The sequence below is a fragment of the Anser anser genome (assembly GCF_964211835.1).
Source record: "Anser anser genome assembly, chromosome: W".
NCBI lineage: Eukaryota > Metazoa > Chordata > Aves > Anseriformes > Anatidae > Anser > Anser anser.
In genome coordinates, this window is record NC_139731.1 from 15,512,966 (window position 1) to 15,526,286 (window position 13,321).

Consider the following 13,321-nt stretch of genomic DNA (forward strand, 5'->3'; position numbering starts at 1 on the left):
TGGCCTGCTGTGAAGGAGGGCAGCAATCCAGGAAGATGGGTAGACTTAGAGCAGTGCAAACAAAATCAGAACCACATCAATTGTAATTATATTGGGTCACGGTTAACCAAAAGTCAGGTCAACACCGTTCTACAGCATTCAGATGAAAGTCCTCTGAAATACATTCCCTTATTTTTTTTCACTCAAATGATGTGTTCTGAGGAACGATGTCCCCTTTTCTATTTATTGATAGTTTCAACAACGTCAGTCTAATCTGCAGCGACAAAATATTATGATTGTTTGCAAATAATTAAACTCCGGTTTATGAAAGCCTTATTTGTGCATTTGTGCAGGCTGAGTTGTGCTGAATGTGTCTCCTTCCCCAGAAAATGAAACCGAGGCTTTGTCAGATTAGATGCTTTAATTAATTTCTCTCCGTTGGCCTGATACTGAAAGAAATTGTCAGTAGCGAGCGATTAAAAAGATTGAGGAAGCAGCGGTATAATTTTGTAGTAAAAAAATGGATCCTGTAAGATGTTAAATACCAAATCTGAAGATATTCACGCTCGTCTTAATAATCGCTATTTACAGTCTTTGAAAACAAATATCCTCCATAATGGGCCTTTGCTTACCGAGGTGGAAGGAGCCTAAAGCAGATAAAGTTGATAAGGCTTTGGTGATATCTTTGATGGTTGTAAAGCTGCTGAAATGCAGACACAAACACCAAGGCTGACGTGTGGAGAGGAAGAACACCAGGGGTGAGGAGCTCTCCAGGCTTCTCACCACCAGTCCTGCCCTCCCCTGATGTTTAATTAAGCCCTGGCCAGCACCGCATCGCTCTGCCGTGTTTTGGGGAGAGGATTCTGTTTCCCTCCCTCCCTAAATCTGAAAAAAAACCACAGCAATTCCTTTTTTTTTCCAGGGAAACATGAAAATGACGACTCTGTTGCTTTGGCAGCTTCTGGAGAGCTTGAGTACAATTCAGAATTTCCTTCTTTGTCATTTCTGCAAGCTCTTCTTGGGTGCTGTGTCTTTACATGACACAGTACATGGTAAATGTAAATGGTGTTGAGGGAGCTCCTTGATTTGGTCAGGGAAATTCAGTTTTCTGTGCCTTAGTGCATCAATATTAAGTGTAACTTCAATTACTGACAGGCGGGACAGATTTGTTGTCGTATCAGCTCAAAATGGCAAAGACTTATTGAAAATATTTGCTGTTACCTTTTCCCCAGGTTCTTTGCAATGGAGTGCAGCACTGAATAGTAATCCTGTGGTGTCTTAAAACTGAAAGTCCTGGGTGTCTACACACCGAAAACCAATAAAAAGAATGAACTTTGAAAAACAAGTTGTTCTTTTAATAGGATTCAATAAAGTCATATTTTTCACTGCAGTAGCAATGCTTTAAATAAAAATGTCTAATGCAGACAACATGTAATGTCTATATAGTAGATGTTCTCCTCTAAGGATGGGTGAATTCAGCCAGACAGCTCTAAAGTTAAGATCACTCTGCTTAGCATTTCTTCAGGAGCTTTCTTCGTCTCCCCGCTTGCCCGTTACCTCTGGAAGTGCGGCGTTGTCTTGCCAAAAGCTGTGTTCTTAAAAAAAACCCTCATAAAGCCTTGGCACCACCGTCCCTTCTTGCGTGACCTTGGGCAGACAGCCCGGTTTGCCACTCCGTGTAATGAATGAAGTGAGAGCTAGAAGGAATTGGAACGACTACCTTAAAGTTTACAGCGTTGTTTGTAATTCATGTGTGAAAGGTGCTAGGTAAGCCAAACCTCATCATCGGCGAGCCAAAAACCTCTACGTATTGTTTAGCTAGGCAAAACTTTAATGAGAGTTTCCAAATTTTTCTAAAAAGCTGCAAAGAAATTTATTACTCGCGTGGCATTATTATCCCTTGTTCTTCAAGCCCTGATTATTGAAAATAAAGGCAATAACTCACCCGAAAGGCTGGATTCAGCACACCGCGATCCCCAGTTTTCAAATCGAAGTGTTTCGCACAAATTGAAGAGCTCAGCTCCATCCGCAAGCTTTCAGCTCCTGGTTTGTTGGCTCTTCTCTCCCCTGTTCCTTGCAGGCCTGGACGTGCATCCCAAGCGAGGAACAACGGAAAGCCAGCCTCATTAGATGGATAAACCTGGGGTCTGGGGACACCTTAGGGTATTAGGGACACTGGTGTGTCACTGAGTGACACTGGAAGAGCCATCCTCTTCCAGAGCAGTGGCTGAGGACAGTGGTGTCCTTTAAAACATTGGAAAAATGTTTTAAGGAACCCGTGCTTACACAACTGAATCAAGCCTTTAAGGTCTTGCCTAACCCATTCCTTCTCCCATATTCGTCAAGGGAGATAAAGAGCCCCCCATAATCGGTCTGCCTCATTGGAACAAAGACAAAAAGCTTTTTAATTTTACAGCAGGGGTTTATTTCTCTGTACAGAGGTGGCTGCTGAAGAGTTTTACACCGAGCCTGTGGGTACTTGGCTTTGGAAACCTGGTTGTTCCCAGTTCCCCGCTGACCCCCTCCAGAGGTTTTTGCTTTTTCTGAAAGTGCTCATTTAATCTTTCTCTTCTTTCCTTTCAGCTGTGGTCAGTGCCATCCCGGTGCCCACCCTGGAAAGCGCCCAGTACCCCGGGATCCTGCCGTCCCCCACCTGCGGATACCCGCACCCCCAGTTCACCCTGCGGCCGGTGCCGTTCCCCACCCTCGCTGTGGACAGGACCTTTGGAGCAGGAAGAAGTTAGTTCATTTTGCTTTGTTATTACTGTGCTCGGACACAGGTTTCTCTCTGGGTAGGATGGGTAAGGTCTAGCCAATGCAAATCCCACTGCTTCACTTTTTGGGTTCATCGTGGGAGCCGGGATAAGCCCGGTCTGGTGGCAGCAGCTGGCTGCGGGTTGCTTCTTCTCCAGCATCAGCTCCTGTTATGACTTAAAATCTGTGCTGAACACCAGCTCGCCTTAAAATTAAAAGTCATTGCAGCTCTGATCCGACCCTGTCCTCTCTGCAAGCCTGTTTCACTGTACTTTAATTGCCTTCGCTTTATTCATAACGATATTCCCAGGCAAACTGAGGCTTCAAGAGCTCTTCTCCATCCCAGGGCACATCCAGTATCACCGTGCAGTAAAATCATCCACAGCAGCACTTACACGACCTCTCCACACAGTGTCTTCCCAGGCTTAGCTGCCCTCACTGCTGGAAACGTTTTCATATCATCTAACTTCCTAAAATGTAAGGCAACTGGTTCTTGTTTGGATCATAGCTGGCACAGGGAAAAAATTATTTTCCTCCTTTTTCAGCTACCTTTTATGCATCTGAATGCCGTTATCTAGTCTGACATCACTCGCCTCTTCCCTAGAGTGAGCTCTGTATTCAGATTTGCTCCCGTTCATTCATATCCTGCCCCCGTGCAGTAATAGATTTGGGGGTTGGGTGTTCCCACGTCACCTTATCGTGGTCTGGGGAGGTGCACGCACGCCGCCGGGACCCAGCCTCACCTCCACGAGCTCCTCGCAAGCCTCTCCCGCACCGGCAGCCAGCTGGTCTTTGTTCCAACCTAGCGAGCGTGCTCTGGCATACTAATTACAGCTGGAGGGCTCCTGTTTCCTTCTAATTCTCCCTCACCTCGACTGCATACCAAGCCTGAATTATTGACAGATTGATGTCAATCTGTTACGCGTCTTCTTTCGCATCACAGAGAGTCTGCGCTGCCGGTCCGCAGGGAATTAATTTTGGAAGGACTGATTTTCCTTTCTATTTGCCTGTTGCTTTCAGTCAGTGCAGACAGGTCCTCGGGGACCGATGACTGAAATCCAGCGGCGGGCTTGTAGGTAAAAGGTGGGTTCAGGTGTCCTGCTCGTCACCCCACCATCACTCCCCCTCTCTTCAATGTGGTTGTTGAGGTGCCTTCAAAGCCGGTTGGCAATTTCCTCTGGAGGGCCTCACTGCTATAATCAGGTCTTGATTTGCTGCTTAAATCAGTACCAAATCCTCCACACACACACTGCACAGAAGCAAAGCAGATTCTGCTTCTTGCATGATATACATCAGATGCAGGGAAAAAAAAAAAAAAATTGCTATGTGTTGCTTGCCTAATCATGGAGATAGAAGAAGCAAAGAAAAAGACTGATTTTTTGGGTCAGTGTCTGAAATTAGTTGGAGAGAAATACTTGAAGTGTGATACACAGCCAGAAATAGAGCTAGGGAAATCTTACATGTCACTGGGTAAGAAAGTGCTGCCTGGGATGTGGCTGCCTGGGAATCAGTTGAGCACCTACTATTTTTGCACAGCCCCAAAGCCACATGTGTCTGGTGCATTCAGCTTCTGCCTGAACCAGCCAGGAGATTCACACGTGTAAATGAGGATTTTTCAAACCAGAAATGGCCAAAATCCTGGCTGTTCTGTGTGGACGGGTATGGGTTTGCCCAGGTCTTTGAGGTGCAGCACGCCTGAGAGTTGAACAAAAGGTTGCTAATGCACAAAAGTTCAGGCGATTTGCCATTAAATAATTCAAAAATGGGGGACGCACATCGTCTTGTTTGGATAATGGCTAGTTTCAGGTGATTGAGGTCTGGGTAATCAGGCCTGCATGGTATTTTGAACATTATCGAAGCCCATTACAATGTAAAATGACAATCTGTTATAGCTTTTGCGGTCGCCCTGCTAGCAAAGGCTATTGACTTCCAAAGCTCTCCGATCACAGTGAGTGCCCCCAAATGAAATATTCTCTTCCCTCGCTATGCCTTACACAGCGGCACAGCAATGAAGCAGAGGCACAGACGAGTACGTGGAAATCATGTTTGCTTTCCAGTGACACTATATTTTGGTTGTTTTAAGATGATCAAGCGGGTTTTTTGGGGAGCAACTAGCAGTTAAAGAGACAACACAGAGAGCTTTTTCTTATATTTCACCCCTCGGTGAAAAACTCACTTGATGGTTGACCAATTGCATATGGGTCAGAAAAAAAAAACACAAAACCCTCTGCAATAATTCCCTACAGGTGGTACTCCATGGCTGAGCACCCTATTGATCAAGACGTAGCACTTTCTGAATAAATCATGTGCAAGGCCATTAGCAAGGGTGTTGCTTTGCATCCTGCCGTGCTGACCATGCTTGAACACCCTTATTGGAAGGCTTTTTCTGGTTTCGAAGGCTTTTTCTTGCTGACCTGAAGATCCAAGTGCTGCAACTTATCTTTAGGGTAAATTTTCTGCTGAAGAGGAAAGTAAATAAAATGAAAAGGAGAGTCAGGCCCCAGCCAGAGCCAGCCTTGAGTAATAGCTGGCTTGCCTGCTTGATGACAGCTGATGACACTGCCAGCCATAACATGCAATTGCTAAATGTAAGTGTTACCAGACATAAAAAATGGCTGAGCCATAATAAAGTGACTGTTGACTGTTCAGCAGTCCTTCCCGTGGCTTGCCTTCTCCTCCGGACTCCTCCAGGATTCCCTGCTTGCAATTTAAATAAATAAAAAAAGGTCTTCTCGATCATGAAACCAGTTGTTGAGAGAAAGTTGTTTTCATTAGACCACTTACCTTCAAAAAAAAAAAAAAAACAGCTCTAGCCTCTTATTTTAATAGGGTCATCTCACCTTTGTCTTCAGTAATAGCTAGAGAATAGCATGAAATCTTTTGTGTAGCAAGTCATGTAGGTCTCCAGATTTTACGGCTAAATCTGTAAGATAAAACATACCCATACAATGAGCCAGCAATTTAATATAAAGTCTTGTAATACAGAGATCATTATGCTGATGCCAGCTGATAAGGCTTTGTTATCTGAGGGCACCGCCGCAGCAAACACCAGGGAGGGTGTTTGGTGGTGAGTAGCAGTAAGCATCTATTTTTCCCTCGTCTCTTCAAGCAGGTCAAGAGCCTCCCAAAAGATCTGTTCTTAAAGGATGCAGTGAAAAGTGCTGGGCTCCGCGGGGTAGCTCAGACTTTGACAAACATCTGGAAAGACATTTTGAGGCTACGAACAATGACAAAAGGCTTTGTTTTCACTTTAGGCAAAGGATTTGCTCCAGAAAGTGTTGTGAGCCGAGATGGATACCTCTGTGAGTCTCACTTGCTGTTTTGCATCTTCCTTGACTGGGAGGAGGGAGAGAAGGGCGTAATGCCCACGGTAGCCTACAGCACCGAGACGTCGCGACGTCTTCTTGAATGTGTGGGCAGTGAGCAAGGGTGGAATGGGTTAAACCGACATTCCTGCCCTACCCTGTTGCAAGTTATCTTTAAATCTCTGGCTGCTTTATGCGGAATATTTGCCCTCAGAGAAGAAAACAGAGGGAGGTCTGCTGGGGAAGGAAGGCAAAAGAAGCAGAGCTAGGTAATGGCTTCATTATGCAAAAAGCCTCGAAGGTGGAAACAAGGAAAATGAACCGCTGTCGACCAAACTTTCACAAACTGTAGATGATTTTGACCTTGGTCTGATCCTGCAATTGGTTTGCTTTCTGTGGGGTTCGATATTGCCGGGGCCGTCTGCACTATTGCCATAGGAACAAGCAGTAGGGCCGTGGAAAAGAGGAAAAATCCTCATTTTCATTTTTCAAAACTGTTTTGCCACTTAGTAGGTAGTAATTACTTATATACTTTGACATTAATTATTATAAAATGCCTTGAGATTTGACTTGGCTGTGTAATTGCATGTTATTTACACAATGAGTTCTGGTTGTTGCAGCAGTCTCTGAAAGAAACCAGATCCTCTGGAGTATTTTGGGTCCCAGTATAATAACTAATTCCGATATCAGTGAGTCAAGAAGGTTGTTTTCTTCGAGAAAAGGTTGAGCTTTTCTTAGATTCCTGTTTCCTGACACAAGCTGCATGATTAACTGGTGTGCTGTGAGCTATCCTGGCTGGCGTAGGTGCTGTGGAGACGTTGGACAAAGCCAACGCGTTCAAATTAAACACGTTCCTGCTGTGATCGTGCTCTTCACTAACCACTTTGCTTCCTTCCTGTTCTGCTTGTAAATAATGTCAGGGCTTGCAGATGCTCTTGCTGAGAAGAAACATTTTTTCAGTGCTTCTCCATGGGGCAGGAGAAGGAGAGCGGGGTAGGAGCTGGGGAAGGGGCCGAGGAAGGCTACAAGCCCGAGCTTGTAGCCTTGGGATTTGGAAGAGAAGACATGAGATGGTGGTTTCCATCCATTCCTCTTATTCCCATCCGACAGCAAAAGCAAGATAGAAGGAGAAATGGCAGTGTCTTTCTTGGGTCATGGCAAAATGAACTTGCTGCCATCCGTCAAGCACCACCAAGGAATTCCACTCACCGGTCCTCTTGTAATTAACTCTTAATTAGTCAGGTTTGATGTGGTGGGCAGCAAGAAATTGTAAAGATCAGAAGAAAAATTAACTTGAATGATTGCTGCTTATTCCAATTACAGTTTTATTACAAGAGCAAAATCCGTTTTCTTCGGAATTCATTTTTCTCCCTTTGTTTTCTTGCACCTCTTGAAACGTGAGCATCGTGGCACCGAGTTGTTTCCCGGCGTAAACAGCAGGCGTGATTTCTCTTCCTGCGTCTTTGTTGGTGCTCCTGCCGTGCTGTCAGCTGGGTGGGTAACACTGGAGCTCCGTAACGGAGTTAGTAACACAAAAAGCTTTCTGCTCCTGAACATCTCGTCAAGGAAATCGTTTCCAGCGAAGCTAAAATCGCAGCTCATGCTTGGCATGTGAGCGTGCGTCCCGCCTCTCGCTGCCTTCTTCTGCCCTGTGCAACGTCCCTTTCACTTCACACGCTCCGTGCTGTAACGTTTGATGAAAGAATCGGAAGATTTTACTTCTGATAGGTTGCATTTCAACTCCAGATTGCCAAATCAGCTTTCTCTTCACTCACAGTACCATTACTGGTGATGCTAGCACTGGGGGCCATCCCAGTCCTGAAAACTTCCCTACAGTCATGATCACATTGCCAATTAGTAGAGCAGAGCCAACACTGCTTTCTAGAGGGCTGTAGAAACAAAGGACTTTTCCGTTTGACCCTTTATATCTTAGCTACGTTTGCTTCTGTCTTCTGGCATGGAAAGCTGATGACAAAAGTTGAGGCTGAAAGCTTCCTTTAAGACACTCCGCAGAACATCAGGAAGCTGGGCTTTATATTAGAGAGGTGACATGGCACATGGAAACCTCTGAAGAATTGATTTTGAATATAGGCTAATAAAACAGCAACCTAGGGCTTTGGCACACTAAACGTTACAGCTGTCTCAAGGAAAAACAACTTTGGTGATTGGTTATGTGGAAATTAATTAAGTCCTTTCTTTGAGTCTTATCTTCTCTCCTCTATGACTGGAGCTGTACTGTCATGCTGAACATAATGAGTCTCCACAGTCGTAGCTTGTTTCAGTCTCCACATGATATATTTATGCTTTTATTGATTTTTAATATTTAAAAGCGCATAGAGAGGAAAGAGAGAAGGAGATGAAAATATCACGCTTGTGGTTTTGTTTTTTTCTTTAAAGGAAGATATATTTTGCTTTAAATGGCACCTGGCTGCTCTGAGGAACATCTGGTTTTTTAATTCAGCTGCCAATAACTTGTGATGAAAATGTTTACACGTTTCTTGCAGCTTGTTGGAGGGTAATGCTGTACCTTCTGCTGAAAATGACCGTAAAAGTAGGAAATGGACCATCAAAAATACTTCAGTAATAGTTGTTTTACCATGTGTTTTTTTTTTTTTTACTGATGCAGCTGTAAACGAAGGACCAGCCCCGCAGCAACCCTCCTTGCTACCACCGACGCAGCCTGAGCACTCCAGCAACGAGGACGCCCCGAGCAGGACCATCCCCACCGCCTGCGTCCGCCCCACGCACCCGCTCCGCAGCTTCGCCAACCCCTTGCTACCTCCGCCCATGAGTGCAATAGAACCGAAAGTCCCTTACACGCCACTTCTGTCTCAAACAGGTAAGAGTCTGGTCTCTGGTACCACTCCGAACCACTTGCTTTCAATTCAGGAGATAAAAAAAAAAGGAGCACAAAGCTGTCCCATACCTTGAAGAAATATCCGTAAGTGCTTACAGGATGGAAAGTGAATATATACACGTTTTTTATTATAATAATCCAATAACTCATTCTGATGATCTGGAATAAAAATTCAGGACGAGGCGATAGCTCAAAATCAGAGCTAACAAGCCAGTGATAAAAATGAATTAAATGAGATGCCAGATTAATCATTTGGTCTTGTTTCCAGTCTCCTGTTGTGCTACAGTAACTTGAACCAGTGCCAACTGCTTGACTCGTTCCGAGGCTCGCCTTTTTGATAATGAAAGGACTATTTATGTATGCTGGGAGAGGACTGACTGCAATCCACTCCAGTGTGCAAACCACTCAAAAATTAAAAAAAAAAAAAAAAAAAAAACAAGCGTGGAAGGAAGAGAAAGGAAATTATAATTAAAAAATAATAATTAAAAAAAAAAAAAGCTTATACAATATTGCCACTTCTGAGTGAAGTTTTGGGGTTAGATGAAGTGGTTGCATAGCGCCGTAGTGCAACATTCATTCGTTGTCCCCCTGAGCCGCTGGGCTCCAGCAGAGGGGGGCAATGGGCCACGCTGGGTGCCCGAGCAGCTCCAGCTCCAGAGAGCTGGACTGAAACTTCACCATTGAACCAAACGAGAGCGGTTGTATGGTGTGAGTGGGATCTGCTTCCTTCATAATGTAGCCAGAGGTGCTCTTTATTTTGCTCTTTGTGTGAACTGGGACTGTTCGAGTGCCATAATTTGCGCTAGCCACGCTAACTGCTACAGCTACCAGGAAAAAAAAAAAGAAAATAAAGGATTTGCAAACTGGCATCTCATTTTAACTGTTTACCCTACTCCTTTACCTTGGATGATCTCCAGTTTGGCTCAGACAACCTTTGAGATTTCAGCTTTTCTTTTTTCCATTCTGATAGTGCTTTCTGAGCGTGGCTTTCTTGCCGCACAGCATATGGCAGTTCAGCGTTTGCAACAAGCAAGTTACCCCCCAAATTCCCTACATTTTTACTGGAAGCACCTGCTACCCGTCAGCGAGTAATCCAGTTTCTGACAGCAGGCAGAAGCAGATAAATCCTTACGTGTTGGAGAACTGCTTTTGCCAAATAGTGCCGCTGAATTATTTTTTATATATAATAGAGTCCATTCATCTTTATGTAGCACTGCATTTCACTACTTGTCTTACCCCAGCGAGGAAGCGTAGTTACCTCCAAAGGGCTGTTTTGGACTGGGAGTCAATTGGAGTTCACCTTTGAATCATGGGGGAGGTAGAAAAATAAAAAGACAAATATGGGGCTTGATACTAATTTTCACAGAGCCCTGTCATCCTGAAAAAGAAAATTGCCTTGGTTTAGGTCAGTAATCACATGTAAGCAGATGCAGTGTTTCCTATAAGCAATGCACAGGACTTTGTTACTAGGCAAAATTAAGCACTGAACGTGGCGATGCTTTGCCATAAAGCCAGGAAAAATAAATAGAGCAAATGCTAAAGCAGTGAAATATTCTGTTGTGCTGGCCTCTGTCACGCAGACGAAAACAAGTTGCTGGGTTATATATGGCATTCAGACTCCTGTATTCACTGTTATATTAAAATCACAATTTCTAGCATTTAGATTTGTGTATAACTTCATTTCTGATCTCCCCCCGGCTATTTTGTGGTGTCGGGGGCTATGTATTTTTCTCTCTGTATGGCTTCTCTTGTTTTTCCCAATGTACTTGTCCTCATAATCGTTAGCCAGACTGATGTTGTCTCCTTTACCAATTCTTTTTAGAAAAGTTTGCTTGGTGAATGTTAACTTCTACTTGTGCCCCTGGGCAGTGGGGTGTGCAGAACTGATTCTGGTCCTCACTCACAACTGGATTTCTCCCTCACTCCTGAATCCCACTGCTCTCAAACTCTTGCTTCTTTTCACTTAAAATGGGAGGTCAGCCACCCTTTTAATTCAGCTGGACGGCTGAAAGGAAGTGAAGAGAGAAAGCATTAAAAAAAGAGATGTCAAAAAACATCATTTCATTTCACATTCTGTGTATTTGATACCACCATTAGCCTGATAGCTCGGCCATAGATACCATGAAAGGGAAATTCTGAAGATGTTTTGTGACTTTACAAAGCTCGTGGTTAAAGGTTCTTAGCAATTTCCACGTTGGAATAACTCTTACTTTCTCAATCTGATAGATAGAATTAATTACTTTCTCACTACGTTTTTCTTCGACTCGAGACGTTTTTTACACGTCCTGCGTAATGAAGTAGTAGGGCCATAAGGAATGGATTCATCATCACTTACATCTATTAAACTACTCTTTGCTTTGCTGTCCAATTTTTCAAACGCATGTCAATCAGGTGCCGTAGCCCTTCAGACAATACGTAGCTAATGGAACAAGCCTGCGGAATTCAGAAGGGGAAAAAGCAAGAGAGGACTGTAGGGAGTGATGCAGAGATTTCCAGCAAAGACTTCAAAAAGCAGGACCCTGAAGTTAAGCGGACCTTTCGCCATCAGCCATCCACCTGCTGGAGTCCCAGCTGCATTTTCGGATTTTGGAAGCATAAGGCATGAATTTTTGGCAGTTGTTGACCGACAAGGTTGAGGGAGGAATATTCAGATGATAGCCCTAGAGCTGGTGTCTAACCCCGGTTCTCAGGCAATATTAGCGTTGAAATTAGGTTTTGGATCTTGCCCAGAGAATAGATGAGCTCCTTCTTGGCTTTGATTGACCTGATGCTAAAAGGGGGTATCGCCTCTAATATTTTATCTATTCAGTATATCTCTGTAGCGGCATTATAATTAGCTGTTAAACTATATCATCTGGTTCATAAAAAAGACATAAAGGCATCATTATTCAGTTCTGGGGGATTTGGCCATGAGGGTAGGAATAAATATTAAAAAGGCTGTGCTCCTGGTGTTGGGTCATGGCTTCAGCCTAATCTGAAGCTAAAATTTGCCGTTTTTCTTCCTTGTTTTCCCCCTAATTTTTTACTTGATCCCAATAAATCTGAACTCTTTGCATTAAGCCCTTCCTATTGATATTTTATAGGAGATCTCACCTTTTCGTCACGGCTTTGTGAGCAGGCACTTGAGGTTCCTAACACTTATTCAGAAGGCGTGAGAATAAGTCCGTGATCTTTCCAATCCCCACTGAGGCTGCTCTCACTCCTCTTTGCTAATCATGTGCACAGCCATAGAAGTGATTTGACTCGGTCCCCTTTCAGGTTAAATAGAAAATGTTTGATGGAGTGTTGAGCTCATTGCATTATAGATACGACATAAATCCCACAGATGGACAGGAAAGAATTTTTTTTTTTCCCCACTCACAAATGAAAATTCCTTTTAGGTCTTTATGATCAGCTGCACTTTAAATGCGCCTGAATTAGGATGCCATTTTTCTTCCGCAGAAGCAAGGGATGGAAAACGCTGCCTCTGAAGTGGTGGTTTTGATACTGTGTCACCATGCTGTAACTTCAACCTTTTCAAGCTCCTTTGCCTTTTGTGAGACTATAAGTGCTGCATTTTTTTTTCTATTGCTACTTCACACACACACAAAAAAAATGTAGCTGGAAATCCAAATTCTCATCTTATCAGTCTTCCTGGAGTCGCTGTCAGTGGATGCCCCAGAGCTAAAAACCACTTGGTTGTGCAGCAGAATTGAGCTTGATTTCATTTCCTCCTGCGAAGCTGTAAGGTATGCTCCAAACAGTCTGGAGTCTGGGGTTCAGGGGAAGGTCTGCACCGCAGGGAAACTGCTATTTCTTCGCTTCTTTGGGAAAAAAAATAAATAATAAAAAAATACTGCGTTCTCAATGTCAGGTGTTTGGGGAGTAAAAGTGAAGAGTGAGGGAAAGACGTGGCAGGAAACATGCCTGTACAAAAAGCAGAAACTAAATATTGCCTGGACGGTCCTACAAATCCTTTCCACGTGCAGGTGAGCAAACAAGATAAAAGTGAAGATTTGCAAAGCCAGTTTTAATAATATTAGGCAACAATCAAATAAGGGGTGAAATCAAGAGGAAAAAAGGATATATTGGTATACGAGCAGTGAATCCTGGGCCGTGATAATCTCACAAAGCAAGCGTTTGGGGCCTCGGTAGATACCGAAGTTACATTTATCCTTAGAAAGGTGAATATGGGAATAATGCTGTTACATTTCATGGGCTTGCTCTCGCATGAACAGACCCTTCTTCTTAGGATGGGATGGAAAACCCTCTAAGAATTGCAATAAAAAGCAAAGTGGAAATTAGGCAAAATTTTGGAGTGAATTAGTCAAATTTTGGAGGCATAAATTTAGAACCGTCTGGTGCTAGATTGATGTATTTCATTATCGTGTATAACTTATTCTGAACAATCAGTTTGCTGTAACTAATTAGCTATACAACCAAAGTC

General features: G+C 43.7%; 1 protein-coding gene across 7 annotated transcripts in view; it reads left to right on the forward strand.

Moving 5' to 3' along the window:
- The window catches only part of LOC310888631 (netrin receptor DCC), a 414,661-nt gene that overhangs the window by 392,814 nt on the left and 8,526 nt on the right, over positions 1 to 13,321 (forward strand). For all 7 annotated transcript variants that reach the window (XM_083815528.1, XM_083815525.1, XM_083815526.1 and 4 more), the window contains 2 exons: positions 2,563 to 2,718; positions 8,665 to 8,877. In XM_083815528.1, the coding sequence (XP_083671654.1) occupies positions 2,563 to 2,718; positions 8,665 to 8,877 (369 nt within the window). The remainder of the gene's footprint in view (positions 1 to 2,562; positions 2,719 to 8,664; positions 8,878 to 13,321) is intronic.